The sequence below is a fragment of the Caretta caretta genome, chromosome 6 (assembly GCF_965140235.1).
Source record: "Caretta caretta isolate rCarCar2 chromosome 6, rCarCar1.hap1, whole genome shotgun sequence".
NCBI lineage: Eukaryota > Metazoa > Chordata > Testudines > Cheloniidae > Caretta > Caretta caretta.
Window position 1 is genome coordinate 98,541,925 of NC_134211.1, and position 17,296 is coordinate 98,559,220.

Consider the following 17,296-nt stretch of genomic DNA (forward strand, 5'->3'; position numbering starts at 1 on the left):
CAACCCCTCAGACAGAGACAAACACCTACAAGATCTCTAGCAAGCATTCTTACAACTACAATACCCACCTGCTGAAGTGAAGAAACAGATTGACAGAGCCAGAAGAGTACCCAGAAGTCACCTACTACAGGACAGGCCTAACAAAGAAAATAACAGAACGCCACTAGCCATCACCTTCAGCCCCCAACTAAAACCTCTCCAATGCATCATCAAGGATCTACAACCTATCCTGAAGGACGACCCATCACTCTCACAGATCTTGGGAGACAGGCCAGTCCTTGCTTACAGACAGCCCCCCAACCTGAAGCAAATACTCACCAGCAACCACACACCACACAACAGAACCACTAACCCAGGAACCTATCCTTGCAACAAAGCCTGTTGCCAACTGTGTCCACATATCTATTCAGGGGACACAATCATAGGGCCTAATCACATCAGCCACACTATCAGAGGCTCGTTCACCTGCACATCTACCAATGTGATATATGCCATCATGTGCCAGCAATGCCCCTCTGCCATGTACATTAGTCAAACTGGACAGTCTCTACGTAAAAGAATAAATGGACACAAATCAGACGTCAAGAATTATAACATTCAAAAACCAGTTGGAGAACACTTCAATCTCTCTGGTCACTCGATTACAGACCTAAAAGTTGCAATTCTTCAACAAAAAATTTTCAAAAACAGACACCAATGAGAGACTGCTGAATTGGAATTAATTTGCAAACTGGATACAATTAACTTAGGCTTGAATAGAGACTGGGAGTGGATGGGTCATTACACAAAGTAAACTATTTCCCCATGTTTATTCCCCCCTCTACCCTCCACTGATCCTCAGACGTCCTTGTCAACTGCTGGAAATGGCCCACCTTGATTATCACTACAAAAGGTCTTTTCCCCCCGCTCTCCTGCTGGTAATAGCTCACCTTAAGTGATCACTCTCGTTACAGTGTGTATGGTAACACCCATTGTTTCATGTTCTCTATGTATATAAATCTCCCCTCTGTATTTTCCACTGAATGCATCCGATGAAGTGAGCTGTAGCTCACGAAAGCTTATGCTCAAATAAATTTGTTAATCTCTAAGGTGCCACAAGTATTCCTTTTCTTTTTGCGAATACAGACTAACACGGCTGCTACTCTGAAACCTGTCTAAATGAAAAGCATTACCGGTGCACCAAAGGGAACATCAGACCAAAAGACACAACAAGTGCTGAGCACCAAGATAGATGTAGGAATGAGAAAGATGTCTTTATTACTTACAGCTCAGCACCTAACAAGCTTTGGTTTTGGAGTGCTGAGAACAACAATGCAACAGAGCTAAGGTGCTAGCCAAAAGAAAACACATACATATGGTAAAAAGGCTCTATATTAAATGGGTGGCACATAAACTAGTGTGCCAAAGTTCTGAGAAAATATGGACCAAATTATGACAAAAAGCAGAATCCAATGTGCCTGTCGCAAAAGACATCAGAAATTTAGAAATACTGTACTTCACCAGACTGAAAAGAAGAGCTGGATCCAGGAAAGAACACATGAAGAGCTTCAATGTTGTATGCACAATAGGCACTGAATAAAAAAATTCAAATTTGTCCTATGAAGGGCCCCAGGACCCTTCTATTGTGTAATGAAAGCATGTAACACCAGATTTTGTGTGCTAGAGTCAAAGAGTTGCTAACATTATCTGAACTGCAAAATAGAGAAATAACTATTTTGCACATCAAAATTGTGAAAGTGGAAATACGAAGCATGTTTCTTTTTCCGGCTGCTGCTTTTTCCGGCTGCTGTATACTGTTGAGCGAACATTTCATTGTCCACATTTGGACACTAGATCAGCATTTTGAATTATTCATGAAGTTTTTGGACCAGTTACTGTAAGAGAGGGTTACTCACCTTGTGCAGTAACTGAGGTTCTTCAAGATGGTTGTCCCTGTGGGTGCTCCACTTTAGGTGTCTTGATGCGCTGCGCTTGTAATCACAGATTTGTGGTAGCAGTGCCCAGTTGGGTTGCAGACATGCCATAGCTGTCTCGTGCTGTTCCAAGTGGTTACATAGGGGTGCACAGCCAACCATCCCCCTGTTTCTTCTCTACCTCAGAGGATCGGCCTGAAACTCAGAAGTAGAGAGGAGGTGGGAGGGTAGTAGAGCACCCACAGGAACAACCATCTCAAAGAACCTCAGTTACTGCACAAGGTGAGTAACCCTCTCTTCTTATTCAAAGAGTGTCCCTGTGGGTGCTCCACTTTAGGTGACTGTTGAGCAGTGCCCCTCAGTGGAGAAGAGGGGCTTTGGAGTTGGTCTATTAATGGTGGATAACACCATAAGTCCAAAGTGTGCATCTGATGCTGATGGTTGTTCTAAAGCAGGGATTGACAACCTTTGGCATGTGGCCCGCCAGGGTAAGCCCCCGGCAGGAGGGGCCGATTTGTTTACCTGCTGTGTCTGCAGGTTCGGCCGATTGCAGGTCCCACTGGCCGCGGTTCGCCGCTCCAGGCCAATGGGGGCTGCGGGAAGCTTGGTGGGCCGCGTGCCAAAGGTTGCCGATCCCTGTTCTAAAGCATAGTGTTTAGTGAAAGTATGGACTGATGCCCATGTATCTGCTCTACAAATGTCAGTGATAGGGACATTATTGAGATGGCCACAGATGCTGCCAGTGCTCTGGTGGAGTGTGTGCAAACTCCTGATGGGGGTTGTAGATTGCTGTTTTGATAGCACAAATGGATAAATCCTGATATCCATTTGGATAGTCTCTGTTTTGAGATGGTTTGACCCATCTAGCGTTCTGTTATGAAAACAAATAGTCTAGGTGATTTTCTAAATGTTTTTTTTTTCAATGTAAAAAGTTAATGCTCTGCGAACATCAAAAGTGTGAAGTGAGGCCTCCCTCCTGTCCACATGTGGCTTAGGAAAAAATACAGGTAAGTAAATGGGTTGGTTTAAATGAAAGGGAGAGGCAACTCTGGGTATGAATTTAGGATGCGGTTATAGGATTACTTAATCTTTAAAGAATGTTGTATAAGGTGGGTATGCCATTAGAGCACTTAATTCTCCCACCCATCTGGCAGACGTGATGACAATGAGGAAAGCCACCTTCATGGATAAGTGCAACAAAGAGCAGGATACAAGGGGTTCAAATGGCTTTTCCAGGAGTCTGCGTAGAACACGGTTGAGGTCCCACATGAGTGTAGGGTTTCTTACTGTGGGTGTAACAGAGCACAGCTGGCTCTCCTGGCTCCTGCCTCTGCTAGGCTCAGATAAAGTCACTCAGAGACCCTGGGGTTCAGGAACCACTGGTACTTTTATTTACAAGTATGTGCTCCCACCACTGTCTCACCATATAGCGTACACAGTTCTGGGTTCCTTGTGACTGAACCCAGGAGGGAAGGTCTTTCTCCCTGCCTAGACTCCCTCACTCTCCTCCATCCCACCACCCTGGCTTCCTTCTTCCCAGCCTCTTATATAGCCTTTGGCTAATTGGGCTGGCAGCTGGCTCTCATTTCCCAATTAGGGAACGTTCTTTCCAGCCAGCTCCACTTTATTCACTTAAATGGGGCTAGCGTGGCAGGGGGCTGATTCTGCAGTCTTTTTGCTCAGCACCGTGTCACAGTAGGATAAGTATTTTCAATGCCTGTAAGGAAGCGCTTAATCATCGGAAGAGTAAATATGGTGACCCTATTTACCTTGTCGTGGAAGAAGGTAATAGCAACCAAGTGTACTCTGATGGAGCTTGTGAATAGCCCCGATTTTTTAAGTTCTAGTATACTGTCCAGGATCCTTGGTAGGGGGGACGATTGTGTTAAGATCTGTTTATCTTGGCACCAGGTGCAGAATTGTTTCCACTTATGGATTTATGTCTTTTTTGTACTTAGTCTCTGACTGTTCAGTAATATATCTTTTACTTCCTCTGAACAGGCCTTCTCAACCCCAGTCAGCCATGGAGTAACCAGGACTTGAGGTGGAGTACTGTAAGGTTGGGGTGATGGACGCGTCCCATGTCTTATGATAGAAGGTGAGGTACTAAGGGAAGGCTTTGAGGTTATTTCACTGCCATCTGACACAAGTATGGGAACCACGTTTGTCTGGGCCATGTGGGTGCTCTGAGAATGACCTTGGATTTGTCCTTGCTTGATCCTTTGAATGACTTGGCTTAGGAATGGGTCGGAGAAAATGCATACATCAATGGTGCCTCCCATTTTATGAGGAGAGTGTCACCTAGGGAGTGGTGTCCCAATCCAGCTTTGGAGCAATATTGTGGGCACTTGGCATTCTGAGCTGTTGCAAATAGATCTATGATGGGGAACCCCCATAGTTTGAATATGGAGTTGAGAATTCCAAGGTCCATCTCTCACTCGTGAGTTTGTGAAAAATCCATGCTTAGTACATCCGCTGTTGTATTCTGACATCCTGGCAGATAGGATGCAGATATCTCTATGTTGTTGGTGATGCACCAATTCCAAAGGCGTATTACCTCTGTACACAGGGAGTATGATTGTGCTTCCCCTTGGTGGTTTATATAAAACATGCATGCTATATTGTCCATGACGATCTTGATGGCATTGTTCTTGATTAGAGGGAGAAAGTGGTCACATGCATTTCAGACTGCCCTTAGCTCTAGTAAGTTTATGTGTAGGTTGGACTCTGCTGGAAACCAGCAGCCTTGGACCATATTGTTTAGTAGATGTTCCCCCCCCCCAACCTATTAGGGAAGCATCTGTCATGATTGTCATGGATGGAGTTCTTTGTTGGAAAGGGCAGACATTCCTTGGTTGTGTCCACCATGTTAACGAGACTTTTATTCTGCGAGGCATCTGTTGAGAGAGTATCTGGCAGTATATACACTCTTAGAAGCCAGAATGGCAAGCATCTTATGTGGAGTCTGGCATGCTTGACCACAAATGTTGTTGCTGACAAGTGCCCCAGAAGTTATAAACACGTTTTAGCGGATGTTTGTGGGCTGTCCCTCAACATTGAAATTAGATTGACTAGAGCGAGGAAGCGTTGTTGGGGTAATGTTGCTGTTGGTGTTAGACAGTTGAGATAGACTACTGTGAATTCCAACTTTTGGACAGGAACCAGTGTAGACTTTTGTGCATTTATATGCAACACTAGGTTCGTGTGAAGGGTTATTGTGCTCTGCGTGGCGTTTATCGCTTCTTGCCATGTTGGTGCCCATATGAGGCAGTTGTCCAAGTATGGAAATATCATTACTCTGTGTCTGCAGAACTGAGTTGCAATGACAGGTAGAACCTTGGAAAAAAAACTTCGGGGCAGTAGATAGGCCAAAGGGTAGTACTCTGCATTGGAAATGCTGTTTCCCTAGGGTGAATCTCAAGAATCTTGTGTGTGGATGTTAATATGAAAATAAGCATCCTGAAGGTCAAGGGCCAAGAGCCAATCTCCCTTCTCTAATGTCGGAATTATTGTGGTTAGAGTCACCATTTTGATATATTCTTATGAATTTGCTGAGTTTTCGTAAATCCAGGATGGGTCTCCACCCGCTGGTCTTTTTCTGAGTTAGAAAATGGTGTGAATAAAAACCTCTTCCCCTGTGTTGCGATGGTACAGATTCCATGGCACCTATTTGTACAAAGTAGTTTATTTCCTGTTCTAACAGGTGCTTGTGAGAGGGGTCCCTGAAGAGGGACAGGAAAGGGGGGTGGGTAGGTGGGACAGAAATAAAGGGGATGGAGTAGCCCTTCTAGATAATCCCTAAAACCCATTTGTCTGTCATGTTGCTGTTCCAGACTGGGTAGTATGGTGACAGACGGTCTCCAGATGGGCAGGGAACCGTTTCTGGTTCCAGAGTAAGAGAGTGTGGAGGTCTTGTGCCCTCGACCACACCTTCAAAATGATTGTCTAGAGGTGGATTATCAAGACGTCGAAGGCTGATCTTGGTTATGCCAACATCTGTTCTTTGTTTATGCCATTGGTCGTACTGTCTTTGGAGCTGAGAGTATGGCGTAGACCAGAATCTCTGATTGTAAAACCTGCTGTTTCTTTTTGTTTGCAGGTATGTAAATACCAAGGGTTTTTAAGGTTGCCCTTGAGTCTATTTGTATGTAATGAGACATCGGTTTTGTCTGCAAAGTTTCTGACCCTCGAAGGGTAAGTTCTCGATGGTTGCCTGGACCTCTCTTGGGAACCTGGAGAGGTAGAGCCAAGATGCATAGCGCATGACCATAGATGTTGCGATGGATCGTGCTGCCGTATCTACAGAGTCAAAGGAGGCCTGTAGGGCCATCCTGGAGATGAGAGACCCCTCAGAAATGTTTGCCTTGTATTGTTCTTTTTTGTCATTGGATAAATTTTCAATAAAAGTTGACATTTTGGAGAACAGATTGCATGTATTATTTGGCCAGCAGGGTTGCACAGTTGGCTATGTGGAACTGAAGTGTAGCTGAGGAATAAGCTTTCCGCCAAAAGAGGTCCAGCCTTTTCCAATCCTTATCGTATGGGATCATTTGGGACTGGTGTTGTTTCCCTCTTTGGTTCACTGTCTCCACTACTAAGGAGTTTGGTGTGGGGTGTGTAAATAGGAACTCAGCCCCTTTTGCTGGCATGTAATATTTTTGTCATATCTTTTACATGAGGGTGGTGCTGTAGCAGATGTCTGCCAGATTATTTTTTTTGCAGGCTCCATGCCTGCATAATTAATTGGCAGAGCTATCTTTGCTGATGGGTATGCCTGGGGTATGTCTCAGAGCTTATGTTGGGCTTCTGGTAGCTGAGCCAACGAAATGTCTAGGGATTCAGCAACCCTTTTGAAGAGGTCCTGAGAGGATTTGAAATCATCCCCCATGGTGGGTGGTGGTGGCATGGTTTCGTCTGGTGACAGCGAAGAGAGGTGAGTAGGCAGCAAAGTGTCATACTCAGCTATGTCCTCAGGTTCCTCAGTGTCCTCATCTTGTGTTTCTGAGGGTGCCAGAACAGTTGGTGAAGGAGACCTGGCTGTTCTGGACTAAGGATAGCTAGGAGAGCTGTGGTTTTGGGCCCCATACATTGCCCATGGATCCCAGTATGACCAGTTAGGTGGGAATGGTATGTGAGGTGGTGTCCGTAGGTGATCACATCCTCATATATCCGCAGGTGGTTGGTGATGAGATGGTCCTGGCTTGGGTGAGGAATGGCAAGCAATATATATTACTGCATCATCTTCTTTCTCATCACTGGAGGTAGGGGAGGCTGATCTGCAGGGAGTAGTCTGGCTTGGTACTGTTCTGGATGAGGTACCTTCGGTGGCGAATAAAGATTCAGGCATTGAGGTCACTATCAGGTCCGCATGCCTCATGAATTACTGCGGAACTGTGAGGCTTGGTGTCGGAGACGACATGGTGGACTGCCTGGGAGCATGAGTTGAAGCTGCCGGTGCCAAGGATTTAGAGCTGTATGGCATAGGTACAGCAAGTGGCGCCATTGTTCCACTTGGTGCCAAGATCTTCTTCGGCTCTGTGGGTGCCGAGCTGGAATGTTTCAGTTTAGCGCGTGAACCTCCTTTAGAGCTTGCCTGCATAGGGTCTTTAGCTCTTCAGGAACTCTCGGTGCCGGACATTCCTGGTGCCTCGAGGTCCGGCACTCTCAGTGCCATCAATACCGGAGCAGATTTTTCAGTTAGAGATTGCTTTCTTTTAGGTGATTCTCCGTGCAGGGATGTCTGCGATAGCTTTTTGATAGCCTTTCTAGGAATAGGCTCTTTGGCAGCTGTTGCTGAAGTAGAACCCCTGTCAGAGGCTGCCGCTGGCGACCATTGGCCAGGGGGTGACCTGGACTTGGGGTCGGAGACTGGCCTGAGGGATTTCTCCTTCATGAGAAGCTTCAGTTGGAGATCTCTGGCTTTTCTTGTCCTGCCTGTCAGCTTTCTGCAGTGTGGGCACTTTTGAGTAATGTATGTCTTGCCAACAAAGCAGACACACTGAGCCTGGCTGTCAGAGACCAGTATGGATAGTCTGCAAGTCAGGCTGCATTTAAAGCCAGGTGAGCCGGGCATGCCCAAGGGAGTCAGTCTCTTAGAGAAAAATTGGGGTAAACCTGCCGGAGAGACAGGGGTAGAAAGGGAAGGTAAAGGGAGACTTTTCTGTGTGAAAATTAAAGAAATTAGAGTAAGGCAAGGGGATAAGGAAGCTAATTACAACAATCACTATGAACTATCTACTATAAATCTTATCTGAGGTAAGAGAAGGTGCTGCTGATTGCTTCCACTCAAGCCAAAGATGGCAGAGAAGGAACAGGAGGATGGTTGGCTGTGCACTGCTATGTAACCGCTCGGAGCGGCACAAGACAGCTACAGCGCATGTGCAACCCAACCGGGCACTGCTACCAAAAATCTCCAATTACAAGTGCAGGGCGTCAAGACACCTAAAGTGGAGCACTCATAGGGACACTCCTTGAAGAAGAACATAGCTTGTGACACATCCTGGTGGGTCCAATAATTCTTGGAACTGAAGTCATCTTTGGCACAAGGGTCACATGCCTTGTAAACAAATATATATATAGAACCACTGAAGATTGGGGAACTTTCCAAAAATTCTGACAGCATCTGCTGATTTGGGAGAATTTATTATCATAAATATTACTGAATCAAACGTGAATGAACTGTGTCAAATGACTGTAGGGGAAGACTCTTTTCTGATTCATCAAGGGGCCTCAGGAGCAAGTGAGGACAGTAACTATTATGAGCCATTGACAAAGAAGGCATATTCATGCCTGAACAATCTAGCTTGACAGAAAGTCTATGTTCCTCTCCCCACAAGTGGCCATTAAGAGGTAAGGAACCAGCAACTGCTAAAGCTTGCCAGAGACAAGCATATGAAGCCTCCTAGTCAGCTTGCCAGGAGATCTACTAGCAAGAACCAACTGAACCAAGACCATTATGGATCATTTCTGCAACTGCAGCAATACCTTCTAAAGACAGTGTCTGATCTGAAGAGCTTGAACTACTACCTTAAAGAGAAAACTTAATTATTTGAGGATGGCAAGGTTGCCCTGGTTCCACAGCTACCAGTTGCGCAGCCAAGTTTCCACAGCCTCAGAGCAGAGGGTTGGGGAGGGAGGAGTAAGGACCTGCAACAAAAGGGCATCCCTGGAGAAAGCAGTTGTCATCTGAGAGCACCAACATAGGAAAGAGCTGAAGGAGCCACTGCTGGAGACGTACCACGAGAAGGTTTTGAAAAAGAAAAGTAGATACCAACATCTGCAGAAGGGCTGAAAGCGTACATCTGGTGAGTGCAGCTGCTACATGGAAGGTAGCTGAGGCCCAGAAAAACAGCGTCAGCACCAGCTGCACGCAGGAGCCTCAAGGTCCAGTAGCTGCCGAAAGGAGAAGCACCAGACCCAACTGCATGGAACAGGAACATTAAAGAAAGACATGTAGTGTGTGTGGTGTTTGAAAGGCAAGTAGTGTGCATGCATGTGCCACAGAAATGATGAGGAAGTGTGTGCAGCTGTAACTGGTAAGGATGGAGGGGGAAGAGTCACTTGCAGCCAATGATTCAGCTTGGAAAGGGACTTGTATGCAGTCTGTGACTATGTAATATTTTTTTGGCATGACAAGTTACAGAAATGACAAACGGAGGTGTGTGTAGTGAGTTTTAAAGAAATTGTTTCAAAAGATACTAGGCAGTTACTCACACATCAAAGAAATGTTAAAGAACATTTCTTTTCTTCCAGTAAGAACAAATCTCTTATTTCTTATCTCGAGTTCGTCACTTAACTTACATAGCAATGGTTGTTGATTTTACTTTACCTGCAGCTTTTCTCCCTAAACAAAGTTTTAAGTCTGTGCTAAAAGCCATTGATTGGGTGAATCAACAAGCAAGGGAAACTGCTCATTTATGTCTCAGTACTATTCTCACTTTGTATCCATTCTGTCCATTGCCATTTGAAACTAATTTTGGTATAGATTTCAGAATGAAGTTAAATGTTTACCTTACTGCTGAAAGCTTCTCTCCTTTTTTCCAGTCCCAGAGCACAATAGTATGATTATCATCTATGCCAACAGAAGCCAACCGTTTGCCATCCGCTAGAAAAGGAAATGTATGGTAAGAGAGTGGGTAGAGAGCATTACTCTGCAATAACAAGAAATCAAATTATTATACTAGATATACTATAAATCATACAAAACACTACTTGTAATATTATGAGATGAAAGAATGTACAAACAGATAAACCACAGCTGATGTGTTGTAGTTAGCCAGATTTTTTATACGAATGGTCTAGTGGACAGAGTATAGGATTTGAATCCAAGAATTTCCAAGTTCTAATCCTCCCTTTGCCATTAACTTAGTGCAAGATCTTAGACTAGTCATTTAATTTCATTATACATTTTAATCTTGGACTTTTAGGATTTTGGCACAGGAATTATTGATGTTGCTAGCTTTTTCAACAGTTGGGAAATGCCAGGTCACCTAAAGCAGAGTCATTGCCTTCCTGTTCCTCTACACTAGAAGCATACTTCACCTTAGTATCCTCCACATCAGCACTCATCCTCAAGAATATCCTTTTGTAACAGGGTAGTTGACTCCCTGTGATGGGCTTGTAAAAAGAGAACAAGTCCATCTCAGGCACCTATAAGTAATTCACTGCAAACCTCCATGGTGTGCTGACTGGGGTGGGTGGGTAAGGACACTGCTTTACCAAGTGTTGACGCCAGTTCCACAAAATCCCTCAACACAGGGAGGCACCAAGAATCTCTGTGTTGAGTTTAGTACTCCTTACCCTGATGAAGCAGAAACTCTGGGGTAACTGCAGATTGGTTTACAGAAGTGTATTAGGAGTACTTCCAGGAAATTTATGAGATATTCCCAAGCTTGATGACTCTGGTTAACATCTTGAGGCAGATCTGACTCTCAGGTATGTCATGATTAACTCCAAGTCAGAAGATGCAGCATATGTGCTCATTTGCAACTGATCTCTTCCTGGCATGTGCACATCTTCTGAAGCTGCAAAGCTGCCTTCCTGGAAACTTGCGGGGGTGGGGGAGGATTTAGAGGGAGAGGATAACTTCTTGAAAAGTAAGAGCCAAGAAGGACTGGAAATTCTCTAATGTCAGAGGCCCAAGATCCAACACTATGCACAATCTCAGCACATGCTTTAGCTGTGTCTGAGATCAGATTCATTCCCGTGAAACGAAATACCATCCCAGAATGCAGTGAGGCCGACCACAAGAGAACAAGGAATCAACAGCTTGTATCAGAGTTCAACTTCCTGGGCAGAGAAAACTCAAAAGGTTTAACTGGCAAAGGCTGTCTACTATGGTGGAGCGGGAATGAAAAAAAGAGATAGCCAGATTCTTTCCAGAGAACAGACACGATCCAAGTTTCTCAACTCACTACATTCACTTTGTGCCAAGGATGGATCCTGGCTCCAGGACTACAGTAACCTTTGAATCTGAAGTATTTGACACAAAACATCATAATTGCTGAAATCATTTGAATCTAGGAAGACTTTCGGCACCAGCCAACCACCCCACCAGATCCACGACTCTTGTCATTCTAAGAGTAGAAATAGGAAGAAAAGCACCTTGGTCTCTTTCTTTCCTTCTTTGCTTTCCTCTCTTTTGAACAGACCCAAGATCCTGAACTCAGTGGGTTAGTCAATCTTTACAGTTTCTTACAATATTCAGATATGAACAAACTTTGGATCCATCCTTTAATTTCCACTTATGAAGCTGAGTACCTACAAGGTAAAGACTCACTGTCCTTCGAAGTCAGACTTAGATGCCTTTAATGTCGCTTCAAAGATGAGAAAAGTGAAAATTCATCTTTCCAAATTGAAGACATAACATTTTGATACATCAGGCATCAGCTAGGCAGGCACCCCTCATCCAGACATGTTAGGCAGCACACAGGTTGGTCAGAGACCAACATTTTTTCCCATAACAACAAAAATGATCTGATTTCTTGTCAAACATACTGATCTGTTGGTCCACAAATACCACATGCCTGAACAAAAGGCTAACTGAGGCATACAGCAGACAAATAAAAAAAGGTGACAGGCCATAGAATAGAACTAGAGATTCTCCTAAATATCGTTAGGCTCACACAACTGCGATAATATTAATTAAAACTAACTACTAATAAAACAAACTTTAACTGATAAAACAAGGTAATTAGATACTATGATGATGAGGGGCTGTATAAGTACAGTACATAGAAACAATAAAACATAATAAAGAATAGTGAAAGTTACGATAGATGGAAAGAACAGGAAGTGAGTTTTTGTTTTACTGCCTCAGTGACCAAAGTATCTCAGAGATGTCTGTGGCTATGACTCCTTACAAAGTTGTGATCCAAATATTCATATTCCCAAGAGACTAATGACATGCCTCCAAAAGACAATGCAATATGCACAACCACAAAATCAAAGTTGGCGAGATGGAGGGGAAGAATGGTAGAAAAATTGATGCCAGTTTTCCAGACTGGATTATACTACACAAAGAAAAATAAAACAGTTGTATATTATAAAATCTCCTTAGTTCTTTAATATGCCTCATACTTGACTAAATGATTCATTCTTAGAATGTAAAAAATACTACATACATTGCAGTTTCACAAAGGCATCAGACAGCAGTAGCAGTAAATACCAAAAATATACAATCTAATATTTTATAGGTCTACAGGAAGGGTTTTTTGAGTTCTGCATGTGAAGCATATTAGACCTACCTTGCACTGCACAGGCCTACAAGTATAGTATAGGTAGGGTTGCTTGTTTATAAAAAAAAATGTAAATTGAATGTAGCCAGACATTCAGGATAGTATTTCAATAGATTATATTGATACAGAAAGAATGCAAACCAAAACCTGTACTAATCCACAAATGATACAATGTATTACATTAATCATCTAATAACTAGTTAGACATTTCCAAGTAGCATGTCATTAATCATATTTTTGAACAAACTCCCGTGCTATTAAAAGATTATCAGAAAGGTCTAATATTTTCTTATATACATTTAAAACAACCAGATGACTTGTTTTGTAGGCCTGTGGAGGCATGTTTTTGACCTGCATAGAAAGGAAAATGGCTAATTTTGTTCAATTACCACAAGATGTGCCCATATTATTTCCCACTCCAATAGCTCCTTGAATTACAGCTGATGCTTCTATTGCTTCCTCAGCTTAAAGATTTATAAAGTGCATTAAAAAGTGAAATTTGCTACTTCCCGGTAAAAAATGGTTACCTACCTTTCGCAACTGTTGTTCTTCGAGATGTGTTGCTCATGTCCATTCCATTCTAGGTGTGTGCATGTCCACGTGCACAATTGTCGGAATTTTTTGCCTTAGTGGTATCCGTAGGGCTGGCTCTGGCGCCCTTTGGAGTGCGCACTCATGTGCTGGTATGTGAGGCACCACTGGGCCTATGCCCTCTCAGTTCCTTCTTGCCGGTAACTCCAACAGAGGGGTAGGAGGGCAGGTAATGGAATGGACATGAGCAACATATCTCGAAGAACAGTTACTACAGGCAGGTAACCTTTTTTTCTTCTTCGAGTGCTTGCTCATGTCAATTCCATTCTAGGTGACTCTCAAGCAGTATCCCTGGAAGTGGACTCGGAATTCACAGTTGTGCGGCTTGTAACACTGCTCTACCAAAGCTGGCATTGTCATGGGCCTGCTGGGTGGTTGAATAATGCAACACAAACATATGAATGGATGACCAAGTAGCGACCCTGCAGATATCTCGAATTGGCACCTGGGCCAAGAGGCTGCTGAAGAGGCTTGCACTGTAGCAGAATGAGCAGTTACCATCGCCGAAGAGGGTACCTTTGCCTGCTCATAGCAAAACTTGATGCAGGCAGTGATCCATGATGAAATCCTCTGTGTAGAAATCGGGAGGCCCTTCATTCTGTTTGCCACTGCAACAAAGAGCTGCGTTGACTTCTGGAATGGTTTAATCATTTCAATATAAAAAGCCAGCGCTCTCCTAACATCAACAGAGTGTAGTCTGCACTCCTTGTCTGACTTATGAGGTTTCGGGAAGAAAACCAGTAAATATATGTCCTGGTTCGTATGAAACTGTGAAACTAACTTGGGCAAGAAGGCTCGGTGCAGTTGCAGTTGAACCTTATCCTTACAGAACACCATATAGAGCGGTTCCGAGGTGAGAACTCTAATTTCGGAGACCCTGCAGGCTGATGTTATAACTACCAGAAAGGAGACCTTCCAAGAGAGCAGCAGAAGGGAACAAGAAGCTAATGGCTTGAAGGGTGGACCTGTGAGCCTAGACAGCATGAGGTTCAGGTCCCAAGGAGGGACAGGGACACGGACTTGAGGGTAGAACTGCTCCAGGCTTTTCAAAAACCGAACCTGCATGTCATGTGCAAAGACCGAACTGCCTTGTGCTGGAGGGTGGAAGGCTGAAATAGCTGCCAAGTGGACCTTGATCATTGAGAAAGACAAACCCTGGAGCTTGTGATGAAGAAGATAGTACAGGATCAACTGGAGAGAGGCCTGGTCGGGCCAAAAACCCTGGTCCAAAGCCCAACATGTGAACTGTTTCCAGGGCTTTCTGCTACCCATGAGGACCTGTTGAACGCAGGCCAAGCATGCCTGTTCTTCCGCATTCAGCCATGTGGCAACCAGGCCGCCAGGTGCAGAGGTACCAGGTTCAGGTGCAGGAGGCATCCGTGGTCTTGGGACAGCAAGTCCAGCTTGAGTGGAAGCTGTAGCAGAGCTGCTATCGAGAGGATTAGCAATGTGCCCAACCAGTGCTGGCGAGGCCAGACAGGAGCTATTAGGATTATTATCACCTTGTCCTGCTTGATTTTCATGAGGACTCTGTGGATTAGAGGCACTGGCTGAATGCGCATAGCAGCACCCCCAACCATGGGAGCAAGAAGGCATTGAACAGAGAGCTTCTGTCGTTCCCGTGAATCAAGCAGAAAATAGGGTACTTCCTGTTCTGCCTGGAAGTGAATAAGTCCACCTGAGGAGTCCCAGACCTCTGGAAGATCAAGCTGACCATTTCCGGATGGAGTGACCTCTTGTGGCGAGATGAGAAGATCCTGCTGAGGCAATCCGCTAACACGTTCCTGGTACCTGGAAGGTGCGAGGCCACAGAGATAAATGGCATGCTGCACATAGAAGTCCCACAGCCAGAGAGGGGGTGTGTAGAGATATTCAAACCCCTGAGCAGGAACATAACATTTCCTTTCGGCCAGTTTGGAGGTGAGTGGAATGGATGAAGGGGTTTGTCACAGTACCTTAGCCATCTTTAGAACACCCTCATGGACCAGCAGCCCAAGCCGTGCCAGGGTTGCCGCTGTTAGCATGTCGAAAAGGGCATCTGACTGTTCTGCCAGTTCCTTGGCCTCCAAGCCCTGGTTAAAAGCCACCCTTTTAAGCAGGGCTTGGTGCTTTTTGAAGTCATCAGTAGGGCTGGTGTGTGAGGGGCCTCTGATGACGACAGCACCAGGGCCAGAGCACTTTCCCCCACTGGGGAGGGCTCCCTTGGCATTGGCACCTGATCCTCCAACCCCGCCTGCATTGGAGTCTGCTCTGTGTTCCAAGCCCGGTACCGGTGGTTGCTTGTCCAAAGCAGCCAGGGAGAAGTTGTGCGAATATGGCACCAGAATCATTAGCATGCCCCACGGGTTCCAATAGGGCCATTGGCCCTGCTGCCACGCAGCCACAGCCAGTGCTGCGCTGGTCTCTGGAACCGAAAGAGATCAGTGCTTCCTTGGTGAGGGGCTAACCTCCCACTCAGACCAGTCACCTTCCAGGGACCTGGCTACGCAGGTAGCATCGGACAGAAGGCTTTGGATTCTTTGACCATGGGATGGTGTTCCAAGAAGGAGGATTGCTAGGTAGAGACGGGCTCCACCTAAGGAAGAGAGGGAAACGCATCTTCGTAAGCAGGCTGGCTAACCTAGTGAGGAGAGCTTTAAACTAGGTTCACCGGGGGAAGGAGACCAAAGCCCTGAAATAAGTGGGGCAGTGAGATACCATGAGGAAGCACGAGCAGGAGAGCGCAAGAGGGGAGGACTCCTGCCTCATAGTAAGAAACCAGGACGATCAGCGAGTTATCTTAAGTGCCTGTACACAAATGCAAGAAGCCTGGGAAACAAGCAGGGAGAATTGGAAGTCCTGGCTCAGTCAAGGAATTATGGTGTGATTGGAGTAACAGAGACTTGGTGGGATAACACACATGAATGGAGTACTGTCATGGATGGATATAAACTGTTCAGGAAGGACAGGCAAGGCAGAAAAGGTGGGGGAGTTGCATTGTATGTAAGAGAGCAGTATGACTGCTCAGAGCTCCAGTACGAAACTGCAGGAAAACCTGAGAGTCTCTGGATTAAGTTTAGAAGTATGAGCAACAAGGGTGATGTCGTGGTAGGAGTCTGCTATAGACCACCAGACCAGGGGATGAGGTGGACGAGGCTTTCTTCAGGCAACTAACACAAGTTACGAGATCACAGGCCCTGGTTCTCATGGGGGACTTCAATCACCCAGATATCTGCTGGGAGAGCAATACAGCGGTGCACAGACAATCCAGGAAGTTTTTGGAAAGTGTAGGGGACAATTTCCTGGTGCAAGTGCTGGAGGAACCAACTAGGGGCAGAGCTCTTCTTGACCAGAATATGGACCCTGTACTTCAGAAATGCAGACTGACTCCCTCAGGGAGTGATGGGCAGGATCCCCTGGGAGAATAACATGAGGGGGAAAGGAGTCCACGAGAGCTGGCTGTATTTTAAAGAATCCTTGTTGAGGTTGTAGGAACAAACCGACCCGATGTGTAGAAAGAATACTAAATATCACAGGCGACCAGCTTGGCTTAACTGTGAAATCCTTGCTGATCTTAAACACAAAAAAGAAACTTACAAGAAGTGGAAGATTGGACAAATGACCAGGGAGGAGTATAAAAATATTGCTCAGGCATGCAGGAGTGAAATCAGGAAGGCCAAATCACACTTGGAGTTGCAGCAAGCAAAGGATGTTAAGAGCAACAAGAAGGGTTTCTTCAGGTATGTTAGCAACAAGAAGGTGGTCAAGGAAAGTATGGGCCCCTTACTAATGGGGGAGGCAACCTAGTGACAGAGAATGTGGAAAAAGCTAATGTACTCAATGCTTTTTTTGCCTCTGTCTTCCTGAACAAGGTCAGCTCCCAGATTACTGCACTGGGCAGCACAGTATGGGGAGGAGGTAACCAGCCTTCTCTGGAGAAAGAAGTGGTTCCAGACTATTTAGAAAAGCTGGACGAGCACAAGTCCATGGGGCCGGATGCACTGCATCCAAGAGTGCTAAAGGAGTTGGCGGATGTAATTGCAGAGCTATTGGCCATTATCTTTAAAAACTCGTGGC

The 17,296-nt window shown here is 45.2% G+C and overlaps 1 protein-coding gene across 8 annotated transcripts in view; it reads right to left on the reverse strand.

Annotated features, from left to right (window-relative positions):
• Window positions 1–17,296, reverse strand: part of EML5 (EMAP like 5) — a 295,572-nt gene that overhangs the window by 124,398 nt on the left and 153,878 nt on the right. For all 8 annotated transcript variants that reach the window (XR_012669025.1, XM_048854106.2, XM_048854105.2 and 5 more), the window contains exon 16: window positions 9,924–10,017. Coding sequence is in view for 7 of the 8 variants with exons in the window: in XM_048854106.2 (XP_048710063.1) it covers window positions 9,924–10,017 (94 nt within the window). In the remaining variant the exon portion in view is untranslated. The remainder of the gene's footprint in view (window positions 1–9,923; window positions 10,018–17,296) is intronic.